Raw genomic sequence first — 24,236 nt, forward strand, 5'->3', positions numbered from 1 at the left:
AGATGCTGGATGATCTTGGGGACAGAAGAGGATATTTTTATTTGAAGGAGAAAGCTCTAGATCACATTAAATGGAGGAACTGTTTCGGAAGAGACTGTGGACCTGTCATCTGAAAGATTACTGATGAATGAATGAATCTATTATTTAGTATATGGGTTGTATATAGAAAATCCTATTATTTTTAAACACTGTGTATACACTCTTCACACTTAATATGACTGATCTCTCTGTTAGACATCTACATGAATTACAGAAATCTAAACATGCAGGTCTGCATATTCCAGTGTCTTAAACCCCTTAGAGGAAGGTACTGAAGAAAGAAAATTTCTAATTTTAAATTAATATTGTTTCTGAATGCTATTTTAATTCTGTATTCTTCAACAGCTTTTTAGCAGGTCTTGATGTAATTACCCAAGAGGGCAAGAGTAACTGATCTTTCCTTCCGAATTGGCAGTCACTGATTGTCTGGTTTTCATTTACCACACAAACCTGAATATAAGTTCTGAGGGTTATTCCTCATAATCACCTTCTTCACATTTATTCTTAATAACCTAAAAATAAGGTGAGCTCTCTTTCCCAAGAAGCAGTATCAGGATGTTGAAGGGAACTACTTGGACTATTTTGGTATTATGTTTTACAACCTCACCACTGTGAACAGCCAATCCCAGTTAAATTCCTCCATTTGCCTTTCTGAGGTGGTAGAAATCTGGATTCTGTTTCCAATTCAATCCAGATTTGAAAAGGAAACAGGCATTTAGGTAATGAACACTTTGAAGACTGTCATATGTATGTAGTTCATTTGTACTCACTGTGACACTTGCAGATTGAGGGAAAGGATAGTTTGTTTCCATCTTAAGCAAGCAATGGCAGAAAACTTACAACCAGCAGTCTTGAATTACAATGGATATAGATTATCCTGTTTCTGCTAAATCTCATGTAATGCATAGGACATATGTCTGAGGGAAGTTAGAGCCAATGTAGCACTAGGTGACTTCTCAGTTTCTTACAGCCAGTGGCACTTGTTTGTGTGTGTGCTTCCCCAATATATTATGTCACACACATTCACAAAGGCAGTGGGAAGTCACTAACCAGAGAGTATCATTTTAACTTTAATTTCAGCAAGTCACAACTGGAAGCAATAAATTATCTTGTAGCCCAATACAGCATCCTATTTGGATCATACAAGAGTGAAGTAAACACCACATTTCACATCTTTTTGGTTGGACTATGTCTGCTACATGCTGAACCCAGTGGCTGTGCAGACAAAGGCATGAACTGTCTTCACACGTTCGAACACTGGAATTGTGGGTTTGAATCCCACTCGAGGCACTGACGTCTGTGTGCATTTATTGTCTGTGTGTTGTCATGTGTAGGTGGCGGCCTTGTGACAGACTGATCACCCGTCCAAGGAGTCCTACCAACTGTGTATAGCAGGGGTCTCCAAACTTTTCAAACCGCGGGCCACATTAGGTAATTCAGCACTTTCAATGGGCCAGATAAAATGAGAAATTAATAACTCTAGGTATATGAGTTTTTGGTTGGACTATGTTTGCTACGTGCTGAACCCAGTGGCTGTGCAGTCTAAGGCATGAACTGTCTTCACACGTTCGAACACTGGAATTGTGGGTTCGAATCCCACTCGAGGCACTGACGTCTGTGTGCATTTATTGTCTGTGTGTTGTCATGTGTAGGTGGCGGCCTTGTGACAGACTGATCACCCGTCCAAGGAGTCCTACCAACTGTGTATAGCAGGGGTCTCCAAACTTTTCAAACCGCGGGCCACATTAGGTAATTCAGCACTTTCAATGGGCCAGATAAAATGAGAAATTAATAACTCTAGGTATATGAGTTTTTGGTTGGACTATGTTTGCTACGTGCTGAACCCAGTGGCTGTGCAGTCTAAGGCATGAACTGTCTTCACACGTTCGAACACTGGAATTGTGGGTTCGAATCCCACTCGAGGCACTGACGTCTGTGTGCATTTATTGTCTGTGTGTTGTCATGTGTAGGTGGCGGCCTTGTGACAGACTGATCACCCGTCCAAGGAGTCCTACCAACTGTGTATAGCAGGGGTCTCCAAACTTTTCAAACCGCGGGCCACATTAGGTAATTCAGCACTTTCAATGGGCCAGATAAAATGAGAAATTAATAACTCTAGGTATATGAGTTTTTGGTTGGACTATGTTTGCTACGTGCTGAACCCAGTGGCTGTGCAGTCTAAGGCATGAACTGTCTTCACACGTTCGAACACTGGAATTGTGGGTTCGAATCCCACTCGAGGCACTGACGTCTGTGTGCATTTATTGTCTGTGTGTTGTCATGTGTAGGTGGTGGCCTTGTGACAGACTGATCACCCGTCCAAGGAGTCCTACCAACTGTGTATAGCAGGGGTCTCCAAACTTTTCAAACCGCGGGCCACATTAGGTAATTCAGCACTTTCAATGGGCCAGATAAAATGAGAAATTAATAACTCTAGGTATATGAGTTTTTGGTTGGACTATGTTTGCTACGTGCTGAACCCAGTGGCTGTGCAGTCTAAGGCATGAACTGTCTTCACACGTTCGAACACTGGAATTGTGGGTTCGAATCCCACTCGAGGCACTGACGTCTGTGTGCATTTATTGTCTGTGTGTTGTCATGTGTAGGTGGTGGCCTTGTGACAGACTGATCACCCGTCCAAGGAGTCCTACCAACTGTGTATAGNTAAGAAAGATGCTGTTCACTGAGCCTGAAATTGGAATTGGCGTAATAAACAGTTGGCAGACATAATCTGAATAAGTTCAAGATAACAGTTATGGTACTTTCTTTTGTGAGAAACACAAACATTACAATGGTGACTCCAACTTTATCCTGAAGTTAAAAATGATGCTCTGGAAGGAATGTTGTTAAGAAAATGTTTGTCTTATAAAGTAAGATTCAAGAATAATTTCATAATGCATACCAACAATAAGACAACAAGGCCAAGAGGTTTCTTAGGGGCCATCCAGGATGGTCAGGTAGTGGGCATGGATCAGCCACTCCCACATAAACACCCTCTGTCTTCTTAATATCTTCACCATCAGGAATAGCTACAGGCACCTTTTTTATATCACATAATGGAACAATATTAATAGAACTTGAATCACCATCACTACCAACTTTGACAAGAAAGTATCCTCGCTGTCTCCAGTCATCTACAGCCAGGTAAACTCTTGCAAGTTCTGTGACCTGAAAGAATATCAGAAACTAGATTTCTTGTAAATAACAAATAAATTACTGTTTCTCCAGCCCAGCATCTATATGAAGCCAGGGCTGGTTAGACTGGACATGCAAGAAAGTGAAAATGGGTTTGAGGTTTGTATACTGATATATCACAAAAAATATTATCAGATCAGTACCAAATGAAGGTAGTCTGGGGTCCTGGTACATATACCCTCAAAGGTCCTCTTTCAATTCCTACTGTGTGTACAGGCTCACTGGGTATATGGATGTGATATGAAAGAACTAGGGACATAAATAAGCAATACACTGTAATACACCCCCACACTGACGTCACAGACACAGGATACATAAACCACACGACACAGCACTCCTTAAGCACACAAGCATCACAACACACAGACAAGCAACATCAACTACCGACAGGTAAGGTTATTGAACCTTAAAAGTATATACACATAAAAAACTTATATAATACAATCTAAATAAAACCANTAATAAAAAATGTATAACAATACATAAATAACAAACGACACATTTGACCAAGAAACAAATACAAGCTCATTTAGAACAAAACAATTTCCCGTCAGCACCACTTGTGTCGACACTAGAGATATCAGGACGTTAAGCACTCCGGCCATACAAACGCAAGTCTAAATTCTGNAATACATCCAGGTTAATCTGGACCTGCATCAGGTATAAAAACAGAGTTTGCTCTACTTTGCTATTCTGTTTAATTGCCTATCTAAAATGTCTGTAGATATATGGTTAGTCAGCCACCATTTCAACTAATGTAACAGTAATTTCATTCCATAACACCAAATATTACAACTACAAAATGTGTAATATTCAATTGTCTCAGGGGAAATCAACTGGACTGTAGAAGCACAGTCTTCTTCTTAGAAGACCAAGTATTGGAAGTTGCAATGTATCTATAGTTCTGGGTGGCATAGTTGCATGGGTTTCTATGCCAGTTTCACACTAAAACATTTGAATAAAAAATTGTTAAAAGAAGCACCTTTTTTCTGAAAACACGCACACTCATGCTTAGTTTTAGCTTAAGATCTCAACACACAATGCATCAACAAGAGTGCAATGGTTGTATTTTAACAAGCTTGCCAATATGGATCACTTGTTTGTGTACTGGCTGAAGGAAAGCATTAGGTAAAAGAATGTGGTCATTACATACATACATGCATGCAAGCAAACGCACACACATCAAAGCACACATACACACTATTAATATATCTAATTACTTATATACCTGCTTTTCTGAGAAAGTATCAACTAATCTTAGTGGCTGTTTTTTTAAAGTTATTATTGGAAAACTGGGTGCTGGAAATGCACTCCAATAGTAGAAATGATATTTCTTCAGATCCTGAAAATAAATAACAAAGATATATAACCATTAAAATAAGTATACGAGAAGTAACTAACAGAGATGGTCACATTTGGTATAAATATTAAATTTACCGCATATGTTAGTAGAAAAAATCGAGACAACAAGGCAGGGTTGTTCAATGCTTCTCCACTTGTAATACTATGCCACAGTTCTTGACCATGTTCTTCTAATAATGCAATTTTATTACAGTTCTTGAATGTTTCAAGTGTGTTTTTATTAAGTAATATGCCATATGCACCAAGCAGTGGTTTTTGTACTTCACATTCCCTGAAAATGGAAAATTTGAACATTAAAATCTGTCATGTCCTCACTATATAGAGTGAGTCTGAAGGCTAAAATTTTTAACTGGTAATTTTCACACATCATTGCCAATTTCATTAGATTCTGTACTTTCTTATATGTCACTGTTAGAATCATATTTCATATCTGAGGTTTTAACCTGTTATGACAAATACCTACTTTGCCTACTAGTGACTAGGAATCTTTCTCTTAACCCTCTGTCTTGCTACTTAATTGCACTGATTTCTGAAATTATCGGACCATGTTATTTAAGTGCTTTTCAAATTGTTTTATTGCAATGAGGCAGGGGACATTCATTTTTACTTCAATTTACTATATTAGATGTGACAAGGGATTAATTTTGCAATAATTCAATCATGTTCACTCTAGTCGTCAGACCTTTCATAAGATCAAATACCAGTTGCACATGAACATCTTTGATCATCTGTAATAACCAACTTCATTATGTGATCACTAGCAGTGCATTTAAGGCACAGTGTTTTCACAGAATGTTTTGTAATCGTAACATATAATGTAATATTATGAGACACAGTTATGATGGCAATTCTGTGAACACCATTACTAAATTTTATTTATCTAACCAAGTTGTGGCATTGCTCTAAGCACTACAACAATGAGGTAAATATAATTGCAAAAAAACACAGAAAGGGCAGCTGGAAGATAGAATGAGTTAGAATACAACAGGATATGAAAGGGTGATTGAACAAAAAAAACTCCGTGGTTTTAGTCCGCAAGTGAACTATACCGACCGAGTGACCGCCGTTTGTCAACGAAATTAGTGCCAACTTTAGCAGATAGAGGGTATTGCGTGGTCATCGCCCCGAGGCTGTTAATTTCGGTTTCTACACCGGAGCCGCTATTTCCTTGAAATAGCTCAATTATCATCACGAGGCTGAGTGGACCCCATTCCAGACCCACTACTTCTCAGAAATAATTTGGTAGCGCCGGGAATTGAACTCTGACCACTAGACCACAGAGGTGGTCATGAAAGGGTGACATGGCCAATCAAAACAAAGCCTATTTCTGTGTACATAAATTCTGAACTGAATAAAATTTACACTAGATTAACATTAATTTTTATTATATCACCAGAATTCCCGAACTTCTACCTTACAGCATCTAATTTTAATTCTCTTACTCGTTATATGCACTGCAGTCTACATGAAGATTAGATGTCAGCCCAGGAGGAACTGCATTTGAATAATATCCCCAGATTGGTCTGGCACTTTCTTCCAATCTGTCAATGTCCAGTTTCACATGCGATAATTGATGCCAAAAACTTGGATCCACTGACGAATTAAAAGGAGAATACTGCAAGATATTCGATCCTTCTGTCTGCAACATTGCGCTCATTTCTACATCCAACACATTGTTTAAATGACCATGTCACAGTTCACAAAGGACATTATAATCTTAATTATAATCTGTTACTTCTACCACAAAATAATCGCATATTAACACAATTCCTTCGATTCTTAAGCCTTTCCTTACGATCGCTTACGATACCCAGAAGCCCAGAATGGTCACAAAATACTTTGACGACTGTGACCACTGTCGACGCTGTCGACTACTGCCGTCTGCTATTATCGATAACTCTTCGATAATTCGAGGTCTCTAACGTCTCGAGCGGACTCGAGTGTGTGTTGCGATGGTAACGATAACGATTGTATAAACTATCAACTGAAACTTGTTTGCAATTGATTGAAGACATAAGACTTGTAGTTTCAAATATCCAAAGACGCTTCCAAGATGAAGATTGAAGAAGTGAAAAGTACAGCAAAAACTCAAAGGATATCAGCACATAGCCACATTAAAGGTTTAGGTCTGGATGATGGTGGGACAGCAATTCAAATGGCAGCGGGATTAGTTGGTCAAGAATCAGCACGTGAGGTTAGTGGGATTGTTTTTTATCAACATGCGACCTGATATATAACATAAGCAGCCCTCGAAATAGATACTTCACATTAATTCCACAAAGCAGGGTGTTGGACAATACAAGAAATTCAGGAAGTCAAAAGGTAAGGTAAAGGTGTGGATCTATACTTCCACTTCCCCGTTCCCCTTCATGGCGTAGTGCATAATTAGTTAAGCACTGGAATAACTTTACCTTTAAAGGCAAATCAATCCCTGTAACAGGTCGTGAAGGCCCATAGGGCTACGAGACTTCGAGGCTCCCATATTTTCTGTAGACAATAGGCTCACAGATGGCGGTAAGGTTGTCAGCCTTACGCCCCGGCCGCCCTTAACTCTCCCTTCCCCCCAGGAAGATTCCTAGTACTCATTTCTGTTAGAGGCTGAGTCAACCCCAGAGCCATAGTGCGCCTAGAAGGATTAGGTCAATTGAAAAGATCCACCTCTTCGGGAAAGTATCCAGCTTAACATACACTGTTCTAGCAGATATTAAGGGTTATTAATTAAATATCAGTGAATTTTGTTTATTCTTTCTTATATTTCATTTCATTTGATGCATTCATTTGTATGCCCCAGAATATCAGTTAACCTGTTGCAGGATCTCTCACAGTCATTGCATTACATCTGCCATACACCCTTGGTTTGATTCATTTTCAAGACTTTTGTTCTTTAGGAGAATCAAAAATATAAAGTTGCCGATATTCTGGCCTATTCACCATGTGTGGATATAGTGGTGAGACAATGTGGTGAATCTGGCCTTGTATGTGGAAACAGTATGGACCATTTCCAGGTGGTGATTTAATCTCCACACCCGTTGATACAGTTGCTGAGTTGTACTCTCATATACATTCTTTATAGGTGTTTTGCATGTATCCCTTATAGGCAACTCCCATAATAGAGCCGTGAACTGACGTCTCTATTGGCATACTCGTGAACTTGTTCCAACTGATAAAGAGTGAAAACATACATAAACATTTTACATAGGTAAGTCAAAAATTATCCGCACTCTCATTTTTCCAATCCATATATAGAAAAGTAGGGGTTGAACAAGTACTTCACTTTTCTACATAGTCTCCTCCCTTTTCGATGCACTTGTTCCAGCGGTCCAAAAGCTTGCGTATTCCCTCCACGAAGGTTTTCGATTGGTCGTGTAACCCCCACTTCTTTGTCCGTAGAAAATCAAAAACCTCGTAAAACATCTTTGAGCGGTCCAAAGAGATGATAGTCGGAAAGGACAAGATCTGGGCTGTAGGCAGGGTGTTCCAGCACCTCAAAACACAAATGGTTAATGGTTTCAACGGTCTGGCCGTCCTTGTGTGAGTGTTCATTGTCATGCATCAACAACACTTTCTTCGACAATAGGCCACGGCGTTTGGTGCGAATTGCTGGCTTTAGATTGTTGGCCAGCAAATCACTGTATCTTGCACTGTTGATTGTACACCATTTTTCCAGGTAGTCTTCCAGTATAGGCCATTTTGAGTCCCAAGAAACGGTTGGCACCACCTTTCCCACGAAAGATTGCATCTTTAATTTCATCTTCGTCTGCGATCCTGGGTGTTTCCACGCCATACTCTGGCTTTTGGATTCTGGCTCATAATGATGAAACCACATATGAATTTCAGCCCCCGACACACCTTCCAATCAGAGAAATCGGATCACTATTCTTTGTTAATCATTGGTGCACACTGCTAGCAGAGCGACCATGTTTACACTCTCACAGCATCAAGGAAAATGATGCGATCAAGGTAAAACTTTGATCATGTGACCACAGTAGTACCAACTCTAACAATGCATGCGTAGGAGGCAGTGTGACAAACCTAAAGATGTGTCATGGAGAAAGTGCAGATAATTTCTGACTTACCCTCGTATATATACATATACAGATTCAGGAAGCCAAAATCCACCAGTCTCAAAATGTTTCACTCTATATACATAATACCAAACAGGATGGTGTAGAGGTAGTATTCTAGACTTGTATTTGGGAGGTATTTGGTTTGAATTTTCAGTTTCAGAGTCAAAGCAACATGTTTTCACTTTAGTTCTATCAGCATTGGAGCATTGTTAAGTGATGTAAGGCATGAATTTTGTATGTACTGTAAAATGATCACAATTGAACTAGCTCGTACTGTAATTGTGGATCACTATGAATGTAGTGCATAAGTGAGAATGACAAGCACTGCAGCTAGTGCAGTGGCAGATAAACATATGAAAACTACAACTTTGTTTCTGAAGTAATTTTATAAAAATGGTAAATTTTCTTTGGTTGCGTAAGAATTCTTGATTCATGGATACCAGATAACTGGAACTTAATGTATATAACATACAAATGTCTTGAGTCTCCACTGTAGAGAGAGAGAGAGAGAGAGAGAGAACCCTAGGAAGACAGTTAATTTGCTGTAATATTCATGTGTCTATTTAAAGTCTGTTTCTTTCTCTGTAACTTCTTGACAAGCTGACAGTTGCACAGCTGCTCAAGAATTTACAAATATTTTCTTTCTCTTAAAGAAAAGCACTGGGACCATGATGACAGTGAGTTTATTTTCATAATAACCATGATAAAGAAATGTGTCTTGAAGATTACAGAAATGGCATGAATGTGATCCAACAACCTAGAGACATTAACCACCAGGAACAACGAAAATTGATCATCAAACTGCATTGCAGAGTCAAGCTAAATTGAAGTATCAATGTTATTATAAATAATAAATCTTCCCTTATAGGCCGCAGGAATTGTAGTTGACATGATTAAAAGTAAGAAAATGGCTGGCCGAGCATGTCTTTTAGCAGGACCACCAGGGACTGGAAAAACAGCCATAGCTCTTGCAATTGCTCAAGAACTTGGCAATAAGGTAAGTATCATGATATATACAGACAGATGCTACAAAAATATGAAAATACCTTCTCTCCATGCTGCATTCAACCCAACAACTGGTTATTAAACAGTGGAACAAATATCTTTCCAGCTGAGGAAAGCAAACCTTGTTGAGTATTATAAGCTGTTATCAACAACTAAGGGGGTCAAAAAGCTCTGCAGTTAATCCACAAAGCAGATAGTCCATGTTTGTATAATTAAGAATCTACTGTATTGTGATTTTAATAAGGAAAACAGCCATATCTCAGGTGAAGAATTGCTAGTTCTTCAAGATAGTCATGTTATCATTAGAAATTGTGCTATCATCTTCCATGACAAATTTTGAGTTATTGTACTTAAGACTGGGGTTGCTGGGGTGTCACTATATAGTAGTCTTGTAGGTGGTTACTAGTATTTCATAGGAACCTACTGCCTTCATCGTCAGGGGCATAATAATGTATTTAGATTATCCTATGTATTCCACTTATTTATGTTATTTTTAGTACTATAATCCTACCTATATCATAATCTTAATGTCTTTTATTAGGTAAACTGTTATTTTGATGGCTGTCTGTAAAGCAGTTATTATTTGTACTTGAAAACTTACCTTTGGATTATTAAGCATGCCTATTACAGTTTATGCAGTTATGTTTCGTGTATTAGTGGCTTACATGTGCAAGCTCTCAGTTTTGCTGTGTTGAAAATAAGACTGCATATTTGTGGCTAGGAGGATGCATTGGGCCAGATATCAGTTAGTCTGGTACTAGGATATTAACTAAGATACTGACCAGCAGAGGGCATCTACACCTTAACAAGAAATCCAGACACAGTGGTATGCATTAAAAGAGGAAGGAATGTTCAAAATTCTGTGTTGGATATGGCTGGTCTCCAACTTGAGACCATCTGCATAGAAGGCTAGTGCATTTTCCTAGACCACCCCACTTTATGCAAGTAATGTTTGGCTTGGTTTCCTTAGTTTCAGGAGTTTGGACATAGTGCAGCCATGTGACTACAGTGTTTCCCACAACAGCACCATGCTTTGGTTACCTTCCTATAGCACACAAAACTTGTTATGACATCCCAGGTTAATTTCCTTTTGAAGCTGTACTCATATGTATATAAATATATACAAGATTTTTGTTTTTTGTTTTTTTTTTGCTCTTATCTGTAATGTATGGGGAACAGTCTCTGTCATCACAATTTTTATATCCACACCAGCTCTGCAGTCTATCTGGCCTCCTACTCAGTGGGTAACAGGGCCTCTTTCTTTAGATACGAAGTGGCTGAGTTTTAAACTGACAGCCTACTCCCAAATTTAAGAATGAAGAGACCTTCACAGGATGGTGCTTTGGGCCCAGGGATCACTTACTCTTAAAAACTTTTTTTAAGAACTCTGATTGACAAAAACGAGCATAATGGTATCAGTTAAATGTCAGTGTGTGCATAAGTCTGTTGCTGCATTACGTTCAGTTTTCAGATTATGAATATTTCTCAAGGATCAATTTCAATTGCTGGCTTCATTGATAGGTTCCATTTTGTCCCATGGTTGGCTCTGAAGTTTACAGTTCTGAAATAAAGAAGACAGAAGTGTTAATGGAAAACTTCCGTCGTGCTATTGGGTTAAGGATCAAAGAAACAAAAGAGGTTTATGAAGGTGAGGTGACTGAGCTAACACCTGTAGAGACAGAAAATCCAATGGGAGGTAAGTTAAAGATTATACATTCCTCAGTTAAGTTATAGGAACATTTTGGTGTTCTACAGCACATTTGTAGTAAGCCCAATGTCATCCGAGGTTGCGCAGCCACTCAAGAATTCCCCAACATTTTATGGAACCCAAAGGCTCATTAGCATATTCACAAGAGCTCTCCATTGATTCCTTATCCTGAACCAGATCAATCCAGTCCATCCTGTCTCTCTAGGATCCATCTTAATATAATCCTCCCACCTACATCTAGATCTTCCTAGTGATTCCTTTCCTTCTGGCTTTCCTATCAAAACCTTGCAGGCATTCCTTTTCTTTCTATGCATGCTACACGCCCTGCCCAGTTCGTCATCATACTGGGCAAAGAGTAAAAGTTATGAAGCTCCTCATTATGTAGTTTTCTCCAGCCTCCTATCACTTCATCCCTGTTTGGTCCAAATATGCTCCCCAGCACCCATTTCTCAAACATTCTCAATATATGTTACTCCCTATATGTACGAAACCAAGTTTCACACCAATATAAAACAATGGATAAAATTATAGTGTACTTTTATGTATTCTAATATTTACTTTTCTAGACAGCAGACAAAAGGTTCTGGACTGAATGGTAGCAAGCATTACCCAAATTCAATCTCTTAATTTCCACCTGAAACAAATCTTGATTTGTTATTGCCATTCCCAAATACTTGAACTCTGCCACATTTTCAGAGGATCTGTTAACTATCTTTGTTATAATTTTCCCTACATTCTAGTAATGAGGCAGCAGCATATAACTAGTTTTCTCTGTTTACTTCTAGACCAGCCTCCTCACTAGCATCAGTTAGAGTTTCTATGTTTTTCTTTATGGTATCTATGTTATCTCCCAATAGATTTACATCATCAGCATAGACCAGTAGCTGATGTGTCCCATTTGATTTTTCCGGGCCTTCCTAATGGCATATTCTAAAGCAAACTTGAAAACAATGGCAGTGATGCATCTCCTTGTTTTAGACAATTTTAGATAGGAAATGTATCAGATGAATGTTTACCTATACAGACTTTACTATAGGTTTCATTTAAGCACATTTTCATTGGCCTGACTAGTCTCATGGGTACCAAAAACTCTAAGAATATTGTAAAATACTTCCTTCCTAACTGAATCATAGGCTTTCTTGAAGTCTGTGAATAGCTGAACCCACAGGGGATTCAAAGGCACGTCCATTTCAAAAATACTTAGAAGAGGATAAGTGAAGAAAAAGCCATGGAGGTGGGGAACACATGGAGTGAGGTTAAAAGAACTGCTGTTTAAAGGATCTGGTGGAAGCATTTCACAGATGCCCTATGCTCTGGAGGGAGTAACAGGGATTAACTAATGAACAGCTGACACACCATCTCTTTGCACTTCCATTTTTTAATGTCTAGCAAATCCAACAAAATCTGACAAGTAGATTTGTTAACCCACACTGATATCCTCAGTAATTTTGTCTGAAGCTGATGACAGATAATTACTACAGTCAGTTTTATTGGCCTTGTTGTAAACTAGTACAATAATGGACTCTATGGATCTCAGTCCATAATGTTTACTCTCCTGTCTGAATCAGTTATGCCAGATTTTTTCTCTACTTGGAAATTTATACTTCTTCAACTATGTAGTAGCAGTTTCAGCCTCAAGGAATAAGATCAGGTACTAATGGCTCAGCTATATGTTCTTCTATCTGCCTAACACCACTGACCCTATATACATTCAATAACTGAGAGAAGTAGTTCTTCCACCTATTCAAAACATGGGAATCTGCAAGAACATCACCCTGCTCATCCTTCATTAGGTTACTTCTAGGTTGGTAATTATTCTTAAATTCATTTATTCTTCTATACAGGTCTCAAATGATCTTAATCTTACTGTTCATGGCGAGCTCATTAATTCTTTCAGATTATCCCCCTTTTTAATCCTGAAATATATATATGTATATATGCTAATGATTGTTCTGTGCTCACAGGGTATGGCAAGACCGTAAGCCATGTCATAATTGGACTTAAGACTGCAAAAGGTACAAAACAGCTGAAGTTAGATCCATCAATATATGAATCCCTACAGAAGGAGAAGGTGGAGACAGGTGATGTAATTTATATTGAGGCGAACAGTGGTGCGGTTAAGAGACAAGGTCGAAGTGATACCTTTGCAACAGAATTTGATCTTGAAGTAAGTGTGACCATTGTTGTTGCATTTAATATGACTTCTGTTTTCAATTCCTATTAAATGTATTTCTTATGATACAGGAATTTTATATTTCATTTCTGAAACAAATGTGTTTGCTACTATTTTCATTCACCTTTAAATGTTCACAAATATGGAACACTGATTAAAGGGCCTTTGAACCTCTTGTATTCCATTATGAAGAATACGTCATGTAAATTAACCCACTGACTGCCAACCCCTGCCATAGAACGACTAGAAATGCCATGGCTACTTGAAAAACACACAACACTTTCCCCAGATGATCTTTAAATAACAGAAATATTCCTGTGAAAGTCTGTTCTTTCCTCTAAACATTGATATATGACATTGGTGCCATCTGGCAATTCTAATTCAAAGTACCCTAAGCTTATCTAGTTGGTATGTAATGTGCCAAGGATCAATATTGCATTTTATTATAATGGTACAGAGACTGTTCATCTTCACCCAAAATTATGTTGAACAGTGACCACAGAAATGCCCATCACTATTACAAGTTCCCCCATAACCACTGCCTCAACACAGGCCTGCCCTCAGAATGACTACCTTGCAACACTGATATGTTTCATTTATTCTTATGTAATCCTGTTGTTCCCTTAAATCACAAATCCAAATGCACAGATTTTGGAGAGTGCCAGAGATGTATGTTCTGCATTAGTGCCATATGCATCATTTGTAAATTCATGCAGTAAGAAGTGGGAGAGTGCACCATTATATCAATGGTTAGTAATTCACAATTACTTGTTACCAGTACCCAACCAGAACTGTGCCAGATATGGAAACAGATTAATTTTTCAGAAGTACAGGATCATACTAAAATATAAAGAACACTTCTTGTTCATATGACTCCACCCCCTTTCTTCCCTAAAACATATTTCTCAACCTATTCTAATATCTGTGCTGGAAACAAAATTTATTTTTATAATGCTCTGGGCTTTAGATGTTTATTATAAAAATTTGCCATGTTTTATTAGGCAGAGGAATATGTTCCACTTCCAAAAGGAGATGTCCATAAGAAGAAGGAGGTTATCCAGGATGTGACACTGCATGATTTGGATGTTGCTAATGCAAGGCCACAAGGAGGCCAGGATATCCTGTCCATGATGGGACAACTAATGAAACCAAAGAAAACTGAAATCACAGGTAGGAGAAGTATGAATTTCATTTTACAGTGGTCAGTCATTATAATTCAGTTTCCTACTATGGGAAGTATTTATGATTATTTTTCACATTACTGTAAATGTTCAGTTAAAAGACAGCCTGGGCAGAAGCCATATAACAGCAAAGAATTTGTAAGGGCAAGTGATCAAGAGTCCTAAACATTTGGCACATTCACAGCATTATAGGACTGAGGTAATGACACAGAAATGTGATTACTAACATTAAAAGTGGCAGTGCAAGAAAAGAATCATGCATATGAAAATTGTTAAGGCAGAAACAGTTTAGCAAACAAACAGCAAAAAAGGCCGATATGACAAAACAGGGCTGATACTATACTTTGTGAACTATTGTTAATTGTGCAGAAACACAAATGAACTGAAACTGCCACGGCACGTGCAAACCATTGGCTTGGGCTGCTGTTCAAATTTTTATGGTAGCACCACCCAATTCTGTTTTAGTCTTAGGATGCAGAGAGCTACATGTGTATGGCAGAGTGTGACTACCATACTAAGCTACCCCATGGTGTATGATCTATACAAGATATGTAATCATAATTCTTTAACAGACAAACTACGAAAGGAAATTAATAAAGTGGTCAACAAGTATATTGACCAGGGCATTGCTGAACTGGTTCCTGGAGTCTTATTCATTGATGAGGTTCACATGTTGGATATTGAAACCTTCACATACCTTCACCGTGCTCTGGAGAGTGCTATCGCTCCAATTGTCATTTTTGCAACTAATCGTGGCCGCTGTGTTATAAGGTAATACTCGTTTCTTCTTCAGTTTCCTAGGCATAAGTCAAAATGTTCTTGCTGTTGATCAGAACAGGATTATATATATATGAACTATAAAGATGAGATGCTAAACCATATGCTATGTAGCGTAGACTATCCACACAGTGAACATTCTGGACAAACAAAACTTCTTCCCCATTATGCTGAACCATATTACTTCAAATATAAGATGCATCCAATTTTTAAATATGGGTTTTAGGAAAAGATTAGAAGGGTGTATTTATTTCAATGAGTTTATTTAGAACACATCAATTGAAATAACAATAAATTTGAACGCATTTAAAGTGAACGGTGATGGAAAATATGCCAGAATGAAATGGAAATTTAAAATTGTCATTAGATGCTCATTCCTTTCTATTTTTTTTATTTAATCAGAAGGTTCATCCAATGATCATTCAGTTGCACTTTGTTCAGTGTTGTCCCAAAGGATTTTTTTTTAATTCACTTAGTGGGGGGTGGAATCCAGCTGGGTCCACTCAGCACGGAGGCCACTGATTGGCCTATTGTACCTGCCCCGGGTGATTATGATGATGGAGAATTTGGTGGAATGAAGATTGGCAGGGGAACCGAAGTACTCAGAGAAAACCCACCCCTGTGCCACTTTGTCTATCACGAATCCCACTTGACCAGACCCGGGATTGAACCCAGGCTGCTGCAGTGGGAAGCCAGCGACTCAACGCTTGAGCTGTTGCGCAGCCTAAGGATGTTATCTTGCTTTCCAGCTTCTGCATTAGACAAATAGCACTTTAAAACGATTTTGGGATTATATTGACTGGCACTTCTTTCCAAGTTTTGATATCCACTCCACTATCATTGACACACACTCTTTCTGTTTTGCTACTAGGTGTCAATATATGATTGTCTCTTTCAGCCAGGCATCATAGTGATTATAGACAAGATGGTTAAATGATTTGTTAATTGACACATCATGTGGTTGTAATTGACTTGTTATGCCACTAGGAATTATCACTAGATTGGTATTTTTGTTCCTTAAGCTATTTCTGATTCTATCGGAGAGATGACCACAAATTGCATCCATAGGAAGCATACTCCGTGGCTTTCATAATTCATCAGGCCAATGTTCCCATATACATGCAAACCAGTCTTCCAGTAACCCCCACATCATTCATGCATTTTTTTTGGTCCAGACTATTACATCTGTACAAAAAAAAATTCTTTTGGCATTGTCTGTTTAATATTACATATGGTGGTAATTTATTGACGTTTGCAGTTATACACAGCAGGATTTATAACATGCAACTTTTTGTAACCTGTGGGTTTCATGGCCACTTGTTTTCCCCCTTTGAAATATATGGTATAATAGTGAGTTGTGTCAAAAAAACTGCAGTTTTGTCTGCATTGCTGAGGTGACTTAAAGAATGCTTATTCATTGGGCATGGTCCAGTAACAAAATGCTGAAATTCAGTCAGTTTAGTTTCAAATTCATAAGGATGTTTTTGACTAATTTCCATCCTTCATCCTAATAATAAGCTCTCTCTCTTCATAAACTTTTCACACCATCTACAACTTGGCTTGAAAGGTATATTACTGTTTCTAGCATTCTTTTTCTTTTGACATTGAGGCTTCCATAGGTACAGGTAACCCTTTATTTAGTAAATCTTTGAAATACTCTAAAATAGAGGCATCAATCTCAGGACTTGGTCCAGAAAAATACTATTTGTCAAACATGAAAACAGTTTTGTTTTTATACTTCGCCAGTCACATACTGTAGTACACTTTCTACCAGCTGCATGATTATCTATTTTTTCAATGCACAGAATAACTTTTCTTTTGAATGAGGCATCATATGTAAACTGCTTTTTCCGTGGGTAAAAAGTGATAGAAAACTGAACACACATGAACAATAAGAATGACAGGCAATGACTGAACTGAAAGTTTGGGGTTGACTCACAGTTGGGGGGGGGGAGTGACATGGCTTGACGACTTACTCCAAATATGTTTACATTAGGTTCTTTCCAGGCTACTCTGTGAAAGTTTTGCAAACTGATGAATATTCCTTCAGTTTAAAATGTACCTCCATTTTTCAAAAGGAAAAAATGTGAAAAATGTGTCTTATATTCGAAGTAGTATGGTGCATATGTATATATGCTGCAGTGATTGATGTCGGCACCTTCCAGTGGACCTATTGCACTGGGTCCCTTACTTTTCCTGGAAACAGCAGTAGCAGTAACATCTGAAATGTTTTTTTAGCATAAAACCCACAAATGTTGGATTAACCCCCCCCCCACCCCCCATTCTCTGCCACTCTCCAAGCTGTATACGTGTAGATTAATGATGTCAAGGTCTATCCTTAGCAGCCATATGAGGTAAAGAGCTTGCGCCTACTTTTACCATTATATTCAAAAGTGGTTAAAACAATCCAGTTTTATTTGCATCATAATGTCATTGGCTTATACATTGTGAATGTAGGGTATACACCTGATTATCTTTACTAGTGAGGGGAAAAAACAGATAATCACAGATCGTGCAAGAGACTATGGTGATTGTTGAATATTGAAATTCATAAATGTACACAGTGTCTGATTTTTGTTTCATTTTGAAACCTTAAGAGTTGCAGAAAATAATATATTATTGATTGTAAACATGTATTTTCATTTCTCACTAGAACTTTTCTCCAGAATATTTTTGGCTCTGATAAATATTTGCAGAGTTACACTTAGAAATGCATACAATCTCTGTGTAGAGTGGAAATGAAACTGTTCAATCTAAATTTATATAAAAATGGCTTAGCAGTTCTTCATGAAAATCTGTCTAGTGTTCTCAAGTTCTTTCATGCACAGAAATGGACAAAGAAACCTTAATAGGCACTCTGCAAGTTTACAAATGCGCATAAAAGGCACATGGATATGCCAGAAACTGGATAATCAGGAGTATAATGTAATCTTCTGAAGCCATCTATGCTGTTATTAATGACAGTATTCCTGCTTGTCAGCTCAGCCTCTTAGAATTTGTCATTCCAGGACATTTTTGTTTCCATAAGGCCTGTATCATTCTTTCCTGCTCCTGGTCATAAATGTAATAACCAGAATACACTACAAAAAATCTTGGTTTCAACCCAAATTCTATTAAATACTTAAGTTATTTTAAATTCATTCAGTGACAGTGTCAAAATATTTGAAATAGATTTCCATACTTCCCTTAGCTTCACGTCCATTTTCTTCATTCACAGCACCCTTCCTGCAATAACCATCTTCATTTTATGACTTGTTTGTGCCAGTTATAAATCTTAACAACCAATTCATAACTCGCAGATGATTTATGCTGTGCTTGGTTTTTTCCCTATCCTGTGTTGGTGCAGGTGTCTGGAGATAGGGACTAACTCTATCAATTGTGCCAAACTGAGTAGGTTTTACCTGAAGACAGCGACAGAATCCAGTCTCCAAAATGGATGTTTTAAATAAAAACAGGCCAATGGATAATGCCCAGAAACATAATATGTGTAGGTTAGAACATTTAATTCAAAGTACCTTTAAGTTGTGGTTTTCTTCACTGGCTCCAGATGATGGAATAATGCTTGAAGTAGACCATAAACACTTCCTCCCCCGTCTATTCCGGGTCACCAGATATTACCTGATATATTAATGAAAATGTTACAACTTCATAGTCTTTAGCTCCTCATGTCAGAAAACTCTCAACAGCAGTAATTTGATTTGTAATGCTTAAAACTGAGAATACAGTGGAACCTCGCTTAACGAGTACCTCTCATAACAAGGAATTCGCATAACGAGCAAAACAATTTGTAGAAAAAATAACTTGCTTAACGAGCGACGTTTCGCATAACAAGTTATGAGAGGGGAAGTCCCGGATTGTGCACTCGTTCCGCTAGCATCTTAGTGTCGCTTGTGATCACACATTTTTCCAAACTTGTGTTCAGACATATTATTTGTGATTTTTTTTTTGTGCAAAGTTTAATAACCCTGGCAAAAATGTCCCTGAGGAAAAAGCCGCAAAAACAGCCATAAGAGAATAAAAATAACCGTAGAAATGAAACATAAAATCATTGAAAAGCAAGAACGAGCTTGGCTGATCTAGCACGCACATACAATCGGTCTACATCAATGATTTGCACGATTTGGAGTTACACTGTGTTTCACAGCAAGAAGTTGTGGAGGAGGAGGTAACAGCAAAGCAACAATCTTCTGGCGTAATAAGAGAAATGCTGAAAGCATGGGAAACTGTTGCATCGTACATTAAGAAGCATCACCCTAATAAAGCAGTGGCTATGCGCACTACAAATTTATTTAATGATAATGCTGTCGCATTTTCACCAAATTTTGAAGCGTCGGCATAAACAAATGTCTCTAGACAGCTTTCTAGTAAAAAAAGAATTAGATATGTATCATAAATAATAAACTAATTATTTCGATTTTTTTTTCCGTTTTCTGCAAATATAATTCGCATTCCAGGTTGGTTCATTCTGCATAGACGAAAAGATGATTCACGCTCCTTAACAATGTATATATAATTTTCTTTGAATAAACATTACACATAAAATTTTTTGAGTACTTTTTTGGCATAGAATGCATTATCGTATTTTACATTAATTTATATGGTAAAAATTGTTTGGCTTAACGAGTGTTTCGCATTACGAGTAAGATTCTGGAACGAATTATGCTCGTTAAGCGAGGTTCCACTGTATTTATATTTCAGTGGATTATGTTTTACCTGTTGTAAAATCTGTTGTTTTCTTCCTTTGAATTCGCAATTTATTAATGTCCTGCAGAGGTACAGAGGACATTATTTCTCCACATGGGATACCTCTGGATCTCCTTGATAGGCTCCTGATTATCCGTACATTGCCATACTCCCGTGTTGAGATGGAGCAGATTCTTAGGCTCCGGGCACAGACAGAGGGAATACAAATTGATGAAGCAGCACTTAGCATGGTGGGGGAAATTGGCACAAGAACAACCCTCCGGTGAGTTTCTTAAATATTGGCGTAAAAAATTAAATCAATTAAGTGATAGTAATAAGTATTAATATGCAAAATGGCTTAGCCCTTAGATACACACTTAAAGTTATAATCTTTAATATCAGTAGGAAAGAGATGTTTTGTAAACTCCCTTAGATATTATTTGCAGTCAAATTCAGATGAAATGGAAGACAGAATTAAATATTTTATGGGTTACTGTGAGGAGTGTCCTAGTGAAATAGAAATATTTTATAAGTTCCTGTCAACACTGTTTCACTCTGATTTGGACATTTTGTTTTGCAGGTATGCTGTTCAACTGTTAACACCATCAGCTCTAACAGCAAAAGTAAATGGACGATCTGTTATTGCTAAAGAAGACATTCAGGAAGTCGGAGAACTGTTCTTGGATGCGAAATCATCAGCCAAGATTCTTTCACAGCATAAAGACAAATATATGAAGTGACCATTTTTCAATAACCTGGCTGCTTGTTTCCTGGTTTCTGATAGATTTAAGCTGTGGAAATACCTCGAAGTTCAACTGATGTATCACTCATACCCGTCAGTCTAAAATCAAAACAATTATAAAGCTTTGGTCATATTTTTATATTCTGAAACAAACTTATTTTCCAAAAATTATCCCTCAGTATGCTGTTTTCAGTAATCGGTTTAGAATACCATACTGAACTCCAATGCAAATACCTTGTCACACTTTGTTTTTCCCTTATATTTGATGGCTGTTCGAATGAAACCTGTTTTGGACTCTTCTGTCTGAAGGAACAGAGGCCATTAAAAGCAACAAAAAACTGTGGGCATTGAGGCTGATATCCCAATGACTCACCATCCAGTGGATCCCTTTTGCTACTGTCATGCACACATCATAATCTATTACATTTATTAGCAGCACCATGAAAGGGTCTCATTTGAACAACCCTCATACCACTTATTCGTCTCAAAAATATAATATGCAAAGTATATGTACAGCTCTGGCTACTCATGCTTAATTAAATAGTGTATCATTTATTCCCCTTACGCAAATAGTTGGGATATATTTTTGTCACCTAACCTTTAACCCTTTCCAGTCGTTCTGGTTAGAAAACTTCACAACCAGATCGTCAAGGGTTTTTAAATGCCTGCCGAGTCACTAAGTGAACCGTTTTGCCTGAAAAGTTGGTGCAACAAGGGCATAAAGTTAAAAAAGAAAGCCAAATGTATACTTACATTTTCAATTGTCCAGTTCTTGGGCCAACTCAACATTGCTGTAACGTGTCAGTGAAATTGCGGTAGTCTTCAATACCAGACACACTGAGACATTAGTCTGTCCATCAAGAAAAGAACTATTCTTGAAATGAACAGGTTTTCAAAGCATCGCCTGCAACTTTTCTGTATTTTGGAATTATACTGTGAATGTAACCAATGTCACTTTCAGTCAATGCAAATAATCTGATGTCCAACTTCGTTGTTTTTTTTTTTTTGATTACAAATTATGAAAATTATTTTGCACTTGAACCCAACTGTTGATTCTTGTATTGCAATTTTTTACGTGCACAAAATTTTTCCTAAATTGTTTTTCTATATGTTTTATCAACCCATGTCCTTGTTTTTGATGGCTAAATTGCTTATTCAGTGGCATCATTTCCCCACATGCACCATCGCCCACTGTCATGTCTTCCCACCCACCAACACGCAACATTTGTTTCGCTCTCACTCTCTGACATTTTGTTGGTCGATTCTTCACTTGCAGTTTTCCTTCAATTTCCAATTATCTCATCATCAGAGTAAATATGGAGTTTTTCACTTAACACAGCACTACTAGATTCGTCATCCACATCACGCAAGGAATTATATCTAGTTTCTTCAATCCAGAGGGCCATGATTCAGCTGAATGTAAAAGCATGCTACTAACATGTGACATGCCATAATATATAAATATCATTCATTCCTCAAGAAGTTCAAATTATGACTTCCAGATAGCAGGAGGAGGAAAACAAAACATTCGTGCATGTGTTGGTATAGTTTACAGTGCCAACTAGTGACGTATGATTGAAATATGACCGCAGAAATACAAAACAAACTTTGTCGATAATATTGACATTTGTCCATGGAAGCACAGTCACATGTTGATTATATATTTACATTCGACTGGAAAGGATTAAATGCCTACATTACCAACTGTAAAGTAATTTGGAAGTCACAGGTGTTTACAATGTTCCATGCTTTAGTTAACATATTCTTTGCAATTTTTATTTCAACGATTCTGGATATATACTCTTTAAATAACTTAAACCTTATATGATCTGTTTTCTGAAAATGATTGGAAAAATCTGGTCACAAACATCTTAGTGCCATTCACACAACATTAATAAAAAAAATGTATACAGCTTTGTCCAAACACCCTTGTATGAAGTTACCATACCGTCTTATTCTTACACAAAAGTTATTGTACTCATAACCCAAGCACCACAATAAAAATAATTATTGTAATCTCCAATACTGGCTACAGGTTACATAACTCAGAACCTGTTTCCTGCAATTTGTCATGTTCATTATTTTATCTCCATATTCATGTATGTCAGAAACATATCAGATATGTAACAATTTAAATTCTGATTACAGTGTGAACATACAAGGGCTTCCTCAAGATCACTGGGCCACTCAATGTCAGTTTGGGCTGCAGTGATTCAGATTGGTGATGTAATCAGTAAACCAAAAGCCTATATAGCCCAATAAATTGTTTACAGCTAGTTAAGCAAGCACTTATGTGCTAACTCACTGTATTCCTGAGCCATCATTCAATGTTTGGCTTCTAAATTCATGCTTCACAAGACAGAAAAAAAATTAATATTTCACACTGCCTTTACCAGACTGTGAGAATGAGATACCAAGTATATCAGCCTTCAGGATTCATACAAGCTCCACAGAGGATAGAAATCATGTTTCTGTCCTTGAGACAAATTCTGCGAAGTCTTGTATTTTTCTCCTTTTTGGCAGAATATGAAGAGTCTGTGGCAGGAGACCCTCTATTTCATTATTAGGTCTAGGAGGGACTGCTCACAGATAGAGATTTTGCATGATTAGTCTGGATTATTGTGTCCTGTCAGTTTTACCTCGGTCTGTATCTCTACACTCTAATGCAGTGAAGAAATGTTTTCACTTGCTTGATGAAGTCAGAGCAATGTGGGAGGTAAAAGTAAAGTTGTCCCTAATGGGAGAGTGGATGTATACATGCACATTTTCTTGACCTTGGCACTAGTTGGAGAGCAATGTGAGAGATAAAAAAACTTTCTGTAGCCACTATCATGTTTCACATAAGAGGCAAAACAATGGATACTGAACAGTGTGGTGCATACCACATGCTGTATAATGAATGATAAAACTTTGAATTTGCCTCTGTCTGCTCATGGTATCTGCAGCTTCTGCCATGTTGAGAATTTATACCAGGTTTACCAGACACTTTACTTGGAAGATGAGAACAAATGCATTACATTGCCTCAATTGGTTTTAGATTTTGGACTCTAAGATCACAATTTGATGGAATAATTCAACACTTTGATATTCTTGTCAAAGTGAGCCTCTGTAAGCTGGAACACTGATTTAGTAATTGTCCTGATACAAATTGAAGTGCAAATGTTACAGACTGCCACTGCTCACTATGTCAATATCTTGTACCTAATTTTGGAATGCTGTTGCAATTTGCCATTGAGCACGCCATTTGTTTGTGTTCATGAAGATGGCGTTAACATTTCCAAGCACTGAGTCGGGTTGCTGCTGT

The 24,236-nt window shown here is 37.7% G+C and overlaps 2 protein-coding genes and 1 long non-coding RNA gene across 7 annotated transcripts in view; 1 reads left to right on the plus strand and 2 right to left on the minus strand.

Moving 5' to 3' along the window:
* The window catches only part of LOC111868469 (ubiquitin-like modifier-activating enzyme ATG7), a 38,800-nt gene extending 32,346 nt beyond the window's left edge, over positions 1 to 6,454 (minus strand). For 2 of the 4 annotated variants that reach the window (XR_002843516.2, XM_023859125.2), the window contains exons 1-4: positions 6,039 to 6,452; positions 4,672 to 4,867; positions 4,463 to 4,576; positions 2,942 to 3,207 (exon numbers count right to left, since the gene is read on the minus strand). Coding sequence is in view for 2 of the 4 variants with exons in the window: in XM_023859125.2 (XP_023714893.1) it covers positions 2,942 to 3,207; positions 4,463 to 4,576; positions 4,672 to 4,867; positions 6,039 to 6,253 (791 nt within the window). In the remaining 2 variants the exon portion in view is untranslated. Of the gene's footprint in view, positions 1 to 2,941; positions 3,208 to 4,462; positions 4,577 to 4,671; positions 4,868 to 6,038 lie in introns of all 4 variants that reach the window. The other 2 variants (XR_002843517.2, XM_023859126.2) reach the window with 2 other exon arrangements.
* A 78-nt stretch (positions 6,455 to 6,532) lies between these two features.
* LOC111868461 (ruvB-like 1) lies at positions 6,533 to 23,637 on the plus strand. The gene is made up of 8 exons (XM_023859105.2): positions 6,533 to 6,790; positions 9,532 to 9,660; positions 11,190 to 11,364; positions 13,341 to 13,543; positions 14,551 to 14,719; positions 15,303 to 15,501; positions 20,279 to 20,473; positions 20,771 to 23,637. The coding sequence occupies exons 1-8, from the start codon at positions 6,650 to 6,652 to the stop codon at positions 20,928 to 20,930; spliced, it is 1,371 nt and encodes a 456-aa protein (XP_023714873.1). The 5' UTR covers positions 6,533 to 6,649; the 3' UTR covers positions 20,931 to 23,637.
* Positions 10,810 to 20,299, minus strand: LOC111868462. Of its 2 annotated transcripts, XR_002843513.2 has the most exons (4): positions 20,221 to 20,299; positions 19,023 to 19,125; positions 15,428 to 15,527; positions 10,810 to 11,229 (listed from the first exon to the last, which is right to left on the minus strand). It is a non-coding gene; the product is annotated as an uncharacterized LOC111868462 (long non-coding RNA). The 2 variants fall into 2 exon arrangements; XR_002843512.2 differs by lacking the exon at positions 20,221 to 20,299 and having other exon boundaries at positions 19,023 to 19,284.
* Positions 23,638 to 24,236: the final 599 nt, after the last annotated feature.

The sequence above is a fragment of the Cryptotermes secundus genome, unplaced genomic scaffold (assembly GCF_002891405.2).
Source record: "Cryptotermes secundus unplaced genomic scaffold, Csec_1.0 scaffold169, whole genome shotgun sequence".
NCBI lineage: Eukaryota > Metazoa > Arthropoda > Insecta > Blattodea > Kalotermitidae > Cryptotermes > Cryptotermes secundus.